At 50.6% G+C, this 10,636-nt stretch overlaps 1 protein-coding gene across 2 annotated transcripts in view; it reads right to left on the minus strand.

Annotated features, from left to right (window-relative positions):
• RNF157 (ring finger protein 157) overlaps positions 1–4,335 on the minus strand; it is a 79,915-nt gene extending 75,580 nt beyond the window's left edge. For both annotated transcript variants that reach the window (XM_059996672.1, XM_059996671.1), the window contains exon 1: positions 4,124–4,335. In XM_059996672.1, coding sequence (XP_059852655.1) covers positions 4,124–4,211 — 88 coding nt within the window. In that variant the 5' untranslated portion in view covers positions 4,212–4,335. The remainder of the gene's footprint in view (positions 1–4,123) is intronic.
• Positions 4,336–10,636: the final 6,301 nt, after the last annotated feature.

The raw sequence follows: 10,636 nt of genomic DNA on the forward strand, positions 1-10,636 counted from the left end.
CCCATCATACCTTCTGCTATTTAAATGAGTAATATTTATGTATTTATTAACAAAGCCCCAAATCACCTAAGAACATATGTATAACATTAATCATTGCTGCATTGTTTGCAATAGTAAAAGACTGAAAAAAAAAAACCACTCCCAAATGTTCACCAATAGACTATGTTAAAAACTGATAGCATGTGCACACAAAGGAATGTTATACAGTTGTTTTTTTTAATAACAAGAACAACAACAGGGCTTCCCTGGTGGCGCAGTGGTTGAGAGTCCGCCTGCCGAGGCAGGGGACACGGGTTCACGCCCCGGTCCGGGAAGATCCCACATGCCGTGGAGCGGCTGGGTCCGTGAGCCATGGCTGCTGAGCCTGCGCATCCGGAGCCTGTGCTCTGCAACGGGAGAGGCCACAACAGTGAGAGGCCCGCGTACCGCAAAAAAAAAAAAAAGAACAACAACAAAAAACCCTCTCTAATGTGGAGATAATATAAAAAGATCTCCAATATGTTTGAAAGTAAACAAAACAAATACAAAACAAGGTGCAGAGCAGTCTAAGTAGCATGCTATGCTTGTATTTACACAAGAAACTCTGGAAGAATTCCAGAAAGTGGTTACATATGTACGGGAGGTGTATGGGGAGGAACTGGGGGGATGAACAGCTACAGTGAGAACTAGACTTTCACTGTACGCCTTTTCATTCTTTTAAACTTTGAACCACGTGACCATATTACTTATTCAAAAAAATAAATAATTCTAAGTAATTTTAGGCTATTTTATTTCCACCTATCTCTATTAAAGAAAAAAAAAGCTGTAAACCCAAGCTCCAACATGAAATCGGCTGTTCTCAATACTTTTTAAATGTTTCTAGTTCAATGTGCATACAAAACGAAGGGGTTCCTTTAAAAACGCAAAAGAGAGGGACTTCCCTGGTGGCACAGTGGTTAAGAATCCGCCTGACAACGCAGGGGACAAGGGTTCAAGCCCTGGTCCGGGAAGTTCCCACATGCCGCGGAGCAACTAAGCCCGTGTGCCACAACTATTGAGGCTGCGTGCCACAAATACTGAAGCCCGCCTGCCTAGAGCCCATGCTCCACAACAAGAGGAGCCACCGCAATTAGAAGCCCGTGCACCGCGATGAAGAGTAGCCCCACTCGCCGCCAACTAGAGAAAGCCCGCGCGCAGCAACGAAGACCCAACGCAGCCAAAAATAAAAGAAAGAAAAAGCAATTTCTTCTGGGCACTGTGACCATCATTACAGGGACAGATGACCATGTGCTTGCTGAAACAACTACTCCAAGGCCATCGAGTAACAGAGACTTTCCATTGAGCCAGAGGGCGGTCTCAGCTCAGCCAGTTTAGTCACTTGGAGAAAACTGACTCTTCTATTTGCTTTGTTCTACTTTCCGTACTCAAGATAGGGAGACCTCAGAATCAACCCAGTCTGATTTTTCGACAGGGAGACAGGCCTCTGAGTTTTGTCTCAATTCTGATGCAGAATAGCCTCCATTCCACAAACCATCAAGGACAAGTTCAAAATTCAATTCCTTGAAAAAGGCAGAGGCTTTGGTAAGAAGAGCACTAACTTGCTGGGTAACCCTGGCCTTACCAGTTCATTTCTCTGGGCCTCCATTTTCTTACCGGTGAAATGAATGGGTCTGGCGCCAAATTCTCTGCAAGGTTCCTTTGGGTCTAAGATACTATAATCCAGGGACTTTGGTGGTCCAGTGGCTAAGACTCTACATTCCCAATGCAGGGGGCCTGGGTTTGATCCCTGGTCAGGGAACTAGATCCCACATGCCCCAACTAAGCGTTTGCATGCCGCAACTAAAGATACCACATGCGGCAACAAAGATCCCGCACGCGGCAACAAAGATCCCGCACACGGCAAATAAGAGCTGGCACAGCCAAATAAATAAATAAATAAATAAATAAATAAAAATAAAATAAAATACTATAATCCAATAAAGAGTCAGGTAAATCTAAAGATCAGATGAAGGATAGGAGATGCCTCTAGACTACAGCATATTTTCACGTACACAAAGATTTGCTGACTGGGACATGAATGTTCTGACTCCTATTTTCCGTGTTTTAACTTAAACATACATAATTTGGTCCACTTGATACAAAGATTTCTCTCATGCAAAAGCTCTGACTAAAAATGAGTTACCAGAGACCTCCCTGGTGGCGCAGTGGTTAAGAATCCACCTGCCAATGCAGGGGACACAGGTTCGAGCCCTTGTCTGGGAAGATCCCACATGCCGCGCAGCAACTAAGCCCGTGCACCACAACTACTGAGCCTGCGCTCTAGAGACTGCGAGCCACAACTACTGAGCCCGTGGGCCACAACTACTGAAGCCCGTGTGCCTAGAGCCCGTGCTCCACAACAAGAGAAGCCACCACAATGAGAAGCCCGCACACTGCAAGGAAGAGCAGCCCCCGCTTGCCTCAACTAGAGAAAGCCCGCGCGCAGCAACAAAGACCCAACACAGCCAAAAATAAATAAATAAATTTATTTATTAAAAAAAAAAAGAGTTACCATTAGGTAAAACTTTTAAAAGATTGATAGAGTGGAGAAGATGATTTAAGACTGTAGGTATGGAGGGTGCTGGTTAAGAAAAGTTTTAGTTTGGTCCATTATCCTTTGATTATCACCATCCAAGATTCATACTTGTATTAATATCCTTTGAGGACTAGCCCTCCAGTGATTTACCTTTGCTCATTCCCATAAGTGAAGGAGGGGTGAATACTCTTCTGAGGCAGCAAATTCTACTGCAAACTCCAAGCCAGCAAAACCTGCTCCATATTCTGAGCAATAAAAGCTAAGTGATTTCAGAAAAGAAAAATCCACAATACTTGTGCATATTTTTGTCTACTAAAAAGCAAAATGCATGCTTCCTTTAGCCCTGGTTTCCTATAGTCATAATCAGCTAGAGCTTTATTAAAACACTAATGATGCACAGCTTTATCTTAGACTGTTCTAAAGCAAGCTCTTAAGCATATTCATCTCTGCAAGGATTCACTCTTTGGCACAAATCAGTGAGCAACACAGCTCTGGCAGGCACTCTGCAGGGTGCAGGTTCATTGTCTGGTCCCTACTTTGGGCTGGCACAAACTGGACAGACTGCTGAGAAACCAGCTCATCTCATTACTATGTCTTTATTCTCCTGCTGCAATTCTGACATCTCTCCAAGATCACGAAAATCCTCATCAGGTCCTAAGCCAAAGAGAAGATGATAGCCATGGGTCCCCAGAAGTTTTGAGAAAAGCAAGGAAAAATAAAGAGCAGAGAGTTAGGTCACGTGCCAGCAGTTCAGCATTGGCTGGTGCTCGATCCACTAGTCATCCTCTTTGTGCTGTCAAAATTCTCCTACACTTCCAATATTTATGCTCCAAACCAGAGGCTGGAGACATTCATCTTTTTAATGATTCTGAAAACAAACATAATACTTCTCTACATTTTAAATACCTGTGCCCTGTCCCAGAGCTATCCTCGTTCCAAAAACCAGGCTTGCCGCTACTTTGGCAAAGCGGCAACCCGAGTGACTCTGATACCAGATTCCTTAACATTTCTGTTAAACACCTTCTTTCTTCTGACAGCCTCTTAAAAAGCACCAGTACAGCCAACGCATTTTCGGCCTCCATCCTCCAGCAGGCGACGGGAGCTTTCCCCTGAGAAACCTAATTCAAACCTGTGTCTGTCCCTCCCTCTCCGGAGGCCACCAGGGCCAGCACCTGGCACAGGCGCCTGCTTTGGATGCCAAGCCCGCCTGAACTAACCCTCAGCTCCCGAGGGGAACAGACCACCGGGCGGGAAGGAAGGGATGCAGCGCTGCGGCCAGCGGGAACCCGGCCTGCGCCGCGGACACCCCGCCCCTCGGGAGCCGCATCGCCCCGAGCGCACGTCTCTGTCACAGGACCGACTGCGTGGGGGCCGCTCCCGTCCCCCGGCGGAAGGGCTGCCCACTCCAGCGACCCGGCCAAGGGCCCTAAAGCACCCCTCCAGACCTCCTCCAACACCTCCCACCCTCCGAGATCGCTCTGCAGCGACGTCGGCCTCTGCGTCCCCGGGACCCTCGGAGCCCTCGCGCGGGAGCACCGCGACCTCCTCCCGGCCCTGGGTCGTGCTCACCGGACTTGGGCGGGTAGCGGTACACGGAGTTGGACGGGATGTCCACCTCCTCCACGCCCGCGTGCTGCCGGCTGGTCAGGGCCCCCATGGCTGCTGCGCCCGCGCCGCCCTCGGCGCCTCACCGCGGCCGCTCGACCCGCGCCCGATGCGGTGGTCGGCTGCCCGCCGCGGACGGCTCCGCCTCGGTGCTGCGGCTCTGGCGGCGAGGAGCCCCCGGCGCGCCGCGCACCATCCTCCGCCGGGCCCCGCGGCGGCGCCTGTGCCGAGGGGGGCTGCGGGCTGGGCCGGGGGCGCCGCCGCCGCCTCAGGCCTGGTGATGTCAGCGGCGGCTCGCGCGCGGGGACCGCGGCGGCCAAGGCCAATGGCGGGGCGGGGCGGGAGCGGCCGCGCCGCGCCGCGCCAGCCAATGGGCAGCGGGACGCGGCGGAGCGGCGGCCGGGCGCGCGGGGCCGACCCGGGGCTCGCGGCCCACCGCGGGCTGAAGGCGCCGAGGATGCGTTGCCCCGCGGAGCCCGCTGACCCCGTCAGGTGACCGCGCGGGAGCCGCCTCCTCGCCGCGCTCCAGGCCGAGGCCGGGAGTTTGGTCACCATTGTCCCCCAACATCCGAAAGGCGCACGCGGCTTCCCGGCCCGGGGGAAGCCTTCTCCAGCCCCACCCATCAGCATCTGCCAAAGCCAGTGGTCAGAAACCCCGCAGAGGGGCGCCCGAGTCTCCCAGCCGGGGCAGTTCGGGTGGGTTCCCGCCCCCAGAGCCTCAGCCCCAAAGGGGCTCCCAGGGGGCGGGGAGATTGGTGAGTGCTGGGGACCTGCTAGGACGAGGTCGCCGTCCCTGTCACTTAGCTCCTTTCGAAGCGCAGAAAGCTATACATGTTCTGTTTATGGGTCCCTTGGGCAGCTCATGTAGTCCTGAAGTTAGGGGACCATCAAGACAAAGGAAGATCAAGACATTCAACCCCGGACTCTGCACCTTCTGGAAACTTTGGAAAGCCCTGCGAGCGAGGAGAGTCGACGCAGTGGGACGCGAGTGGGCCAGGCAGAGCAGGGGCTCCTCTGGGTGAGAGCACACACCCAACAGTGGGATGCTTGGACAGGCAGAAGACGTCACTCCAGAGCTTAATTACAGACATTTGTGTTTTAAACCTTTTATTTTTTTTGAGTGCGTCTGGTGTTTTTTTCTGAGAGGGTGGACTGATCAGCAAGAACTTCAACTGCTAGAACGTGATTTCAAGAGCGTCTCTACACACAGTGCAGTTTGGGGCCTCGAGTTCCCTTGATTAGGTTTGCAAAGCCATACCATAGAGTCTCTTTCCTGATTGTCTTTTGTAGTTTTCATCGCCCTTTCTTCAGCTTCAGACCTGGTGACGAAGATACTGACGCCCAGTTGCCTTGGTTTTCTCCAAGGTCCCCAGGAAGGCAGGAACACATCCCTGTCATTTTTTTCGACTGATGGCGAGGAGGGCCTGAGCGACAGGGCAAGTCCCTGGCCCAGAGGAGCGGATGGGCAGCCTCTCCCAAGTACCAGGTCTCCCTAGAGGAGTTCAGAGCCTTCCCCCCGAGCCCTCGACCCTCATCACTAGAAGGCTTTTGGACATACCTTTGGAAGGGACCTCCTGGATACTCCTTTCACCACACATAGGCCCACCTTGTAACTACTGGGTAACGGGAAAATACAAGTCATCTAGAACCGCCTCAAAGCAGAAGGCCTTCGGCACATTCTTATAATCTTAGACCCTGTTAAGAAGCCTTTGTCCTTCCTGCCCTCAGCATTTGGTAAAGGGGGCACCATCCCCTTAATGGGTTTACCCACGTCTTCAGGTTTCTTTGTCCCAGCCAGAGCCAGGCAGGTTGTGGCTCAATGAGACAGCGCCATCCCGTTGCTTGCAAGGATCTGTTCTCGTCCCTGCCTAGGGTCATGAGACAGAAGAGAAAAGGAGGGAAAATTCTAGCTCAAAGAGACTCTCTGTGAATTGAATTAGAGTCCCACCGTCTACTAATCACATAATGTTACAGTTTTGGAAAAGAAAACCTCTACCGGTGCTCAGGGTGCAAGCGAGATAGGCAAACCCTTGGAAGAGCCGCCACTGCATTCCTCCCAGGTCCTTCCTTGGTGCCTCTTGACTCCCTTGCCAGAGATCTGGGCCAAGGAGAGGCCCTGAGGGAGAAGATGGCACAGACAAGAGGAAAAATCCAGAAATGACTCCCATCAAGAGAGCCATAAAAATACTTTTAACTCGAACAAATGATCTGAGGAGGGGTGGCGCAGAGCGCATAGGGAAATTACATGCAAATACCATGCGTCCTTTGGGCGAATAGCCTCAAGGCGTCCTATCCATTTCCACGCTGTGGATGCAGCCCAGCGGAGAGCCCTGCGTTTAAAGGTCTCAGGGGTTTCCTCTAAGCGTCCGAGGAAGGCAGGGAGGTAAAAGCTACGTGTTTTATCAGGTCTTCGCCCTTCTTCTCAACCTTGGGTCCAAGGGAGAAAGGAGAAGGCTGTGGGGAGGGGAACAGAGGGATGAGTAATTTCTAGGTCAGCTAGTCCCCTTGAGCTTTTAATTTTGTTCATTTTGGCTGTCCCGGTTTCAGCTCAGATGTGCATTTTCCACCTTTGTAACACATCCATTCATTTGGAAGATTTGCACAGATTCCTGTATCAGGAGGGAGAGAGAGCCTGCAGGTGAAGAGCTGATGGACGCTGCCCTGTATGTAGCACAGCGCTCCTAAGGCAGCAGAGCAGGGAATACCTTGGGAACCTGAAGGAGCTAAGACAGGCCCCTTCTTGGCTGTTGGCTTGGCCCTTCTGCCTGGGCCAGGGGGACAGGAAGGTTAGAGCCCCGGCTGTTCTGAGTATCCAAAAGATGGGCCCAGTCACAACACACAGCCCCTGATCTTAAGCTCATGGCTTAAATGGATTAAAGCTAAAAGCACAAGCAGGGAATTTCACATCCTGCTTCAGATCAGTGTGCTAGGCTGACGCTGACAGAGGGGCCTGGGCCTAAGTGTTTTGAGACCCAGCAAACGGTTCCTCTGACGACCTAAGGCTCTCTGTTGAGGAAAATAACCTTGCCCATTAGGCAATCAGCAAGCGGCCTTTCACATTTCGCTTCTTGCCAAGGGTGAATTCTTCATTGTTAATTTCCTGCTCAGCTGTGTGACCCTAACAAAGGAGAACTGTTCAGACTACAGTTGGGTTTGTAACTTCTTAATCTACTTTTCAAGTTAAGATTGAAATGAAAGACAGTGTTTACACTGGTGTGGCTTTGGGTGGGGTGAGGTGCCTGGGGTGGGACCTTGAAGTTGGCACTCGTTGTTAGTGTCACGCAGGTGCCTCACCCTGGCTGCAGCCCTGCTGCCCAGGCATCTGGCATTTGGAGAAATGGAAGACCTGGGACATTAATCCCATGCAAGGATTCCTTTAAAGAAATTAGGAGAGTTCGTTCTATTTTGCTTTACTTTAGTCCCAGGTTGTTTCTATCAAACACTAGAGCCCGTAAAGCTCGTTTCTGTACATTCGCTTCTCCCTTCACTTCCCTGCCCTTCTTCTGGTTTTGAGCTCAGCCCCATCTGGGGCCACACATGCTGTGTGATAAAATCAGCATGAAAGAAGGCGCCACTAACATTTCAGCCCAGTTTGGATCCGCTGCCCCCTCTGCTCTTCCTGGGGAAACACTCAGGCAGGCAAAAAGCCCAGCATCTGTCTCCTGCTACCCAGAGAAACCAGAATGTGGAAGAGGCAGCATGGTGACAGCCTCCACACCTCTATGCTCAACTGCGGTTACTTAGAAAATCGAAGGGAGAAACTGAGAACAAATTCTCTTCCTTCTCCCAGGGTTTCTTGACAACACGAGTCCTGGCTGGAGCATCAGATCTGAAAGAAGTCGGAAGACCGTCTAGTCCAGGCTCCCTCACCTGACCGATGAGGCAGCTACAGCCTGGGGAGGGGAAGGGACTTTCTCAAGGCCAGGCCAGTGGAAGCCTGGCTCAGAACCCAGGGATCTCAGGCTTCGTGCACTGGGCCTCGCTGTGGGAAACCCGTATTGCTGGTTTGGTTTCTTTTTTTGCAAGGTAGGTTGACTTCTAGAGCTGGTATAAGAGGACAAATCAACTCAAGGAATAAGTTCAGAAATCCAACACAAACACGTGTTCACCTGTTGTGATACCAGTGCCCACACACAATAAACCACCTGCCGTGGAAGTTATCCAATCCTGAGCTCCAGCTGGCGAAAGGAAGCCACAGAACTTCTCTCAGCTGGAGTCTCCCTACACACTCCCTCTACTCCCCTGAAATTGGAGCTGAGGTCAGATCAGTCATTCATCTCCTCCCAGGCACGGGAACCTAAGGGCAGATGAGGAAAGGGGGTGAGACCCACCACCGAGGGTTAGATCAGATTCTTAGCAAGCAGGTTAAAAGTGTCACATACACACTCACGGTGCATCCCTGCTAAAGTCTGAGCACTGGCCAATTCCGTGACTCCGTTTACAAAGACACATTTATTCCTGAGCTAATTGCTTCTCCATTTAGGTGACACCTACTATCTTCATCAGGGACACTTCAAAGATCATGTGTTGAGCCTGTCAGAGTAATAAACGGAGATACCACTTACTGTTGTGGTTCTGCTGGAAGCCTCAGATCTCTTTCATGTACCATGAGGTGTATATTTATTATATTGCTTCGTCATGTACTGTTACCTTTTATAGTCCAAGATGCTATCTGTGTATAAAAAGAGGCCTAGCAATTTCATCAGCTTCCTCTCTGCTTTTCCTGCATCTTGGCCCTCTTTCCTCTCATACATTCTAAAAATCACTCTTTGCTTAACTTTCCTGATACACACCTGTCATCATGTTACTGCCCGTATACCTTTAGTGGCTCCCTATTACCCTACACAAGACAGATATTTTATCCCCGAGCCCTTTTCTCCCTCTATGTCCCAATAAACCCCGCTTGTACCCTGAAAACAGCTGTCATTCCGGCTCATGTGTTTGCTCATAAAAAACCTGGTTTGTGTCACACCTGTGTGCTGAGGTCAATCCCACTTAGCTGAAATCTGACCTTTTCCATGAAGCCGCCTCTGAGAACCGTGGCCCACAGTTGGCTCTTCTTTTCTCAGAAGTCTTATTGTGTGAATAAATTTCTGTATACCTCACTTGATATGTACTTATATGCAGGATGTCCCCAGCTTCCAAAGGCAAAAGGCATATCAGGCTCTGGAGCCAATCAGAACAAGGTCCTAAGCCCAGTTCTTATATTACTATCTGTGCGTCTCGGGAAATTTCCTCATTCTCTCTGAGCCTCAGTTTCCTCCTCTATAAATGAACATGAGAACAGCAAAGAGCTGTCTGAACATTCAGTTGGACAAGCTATGTAAAGCCCTAGCACAGTTCCTGGCACACAGCAGGGGCTCAATAAATGCTAACGTTTTTTTAATTTAAAAAATCGTTAGTACCTATAAGAGAAAAGAATCTGAAAAAGAATAGATATATATAACTGAATCACTGTGCTGTACACTTGGAACTAACACAACATTGTAAATCAACTAAACTTCAATAATAAAAATATTGTTATGAAGCAATTGGATTCCAGAAGATAATTGTTTTTTTTTTTATTTTTCAGCTGCACTGGGTCTTTGTTGCTGTGCGCGGGCTTTCTCAAGTTGTGGCAAACAGGGGCTACTCGTCGTTGCAGTGCGCGGGCTTCTCATTGTGGTGGCTTCTCTTGTTGTGGAACACGGGCCCTAGGCGTGCGGGCTTCAGTAGTTGTGGCACGTGGGCTCAGCAGTTGTGGCTCGCGGGCTCTAGAGCTCAGGCTCAGTAGTTGTGGCACACGGGCTTAGTTGCTCCATGGCATGTGGGATCTTCCCGGACCAGGGCTCGAATCCGTGTCCCCTGCATTGGCAGGTGGATTCCTAACCACTGCGCCACCAGGGAAGCTCCCAAAAGATAACTTTTTAAAGTCAGGGGTCCAGGATTTCTGAGCCAGGATGTGCATTCAAGACCCTGCCTTTGGGAATTCCCTGGCGGTCCAGTGGTTAAGACTCCACACTTCTACTGCAGGGGGCCCAGTTTCAATCCCTAGTCAGGGAATTAAGATCCTGCAAACCACATGGCCAAAACATAAAAAAAAAGCCAAACCCGTGCCTTCATGGTGCAGATGATAGAACTACAATAGAGGGAGGCAGAGCCCAGGGCTTGGATCCCCTGAGACACCCCCTTTCTGCGCCATTGGAACCCAAACTGCCAGGAACACATCTCCGCCATCACGCCTGTGGGCTCCTGAATGGCCAGATAAAAAGCCAGCCTGCACCCCTTCCTTCTTCCCAACGCACGGCAGCCCCAGTGTCTGCACTGGAAGTGAATGTCACCCTCAAAGGCCCTCTAGATAGGCCATCTGTGGACTGGGCTGTGTATCTGTGAGCCACCATTGTTAACTTTTCATTTATGTGTCATCTGCTAACTAGAGAGAAAGCCCATTGGGCTGGGGCCTGCTCTCCAGAGCTGATTGTTCGGAATTTTGCCAGC

Source organism: Delphinus delphis, chromosome 19 (assembly GCF_949987515.2).
Source record: "Delphinus delphis chromosome 19, mDelDel1.2, whole genome shotgun sequence".
Lineage (NCBI taxonomy): Eukaryota > Metazoa > Chordata > Mammalia > Artiodactyla > Delphinidae > Delphinus > Delphinus delphis.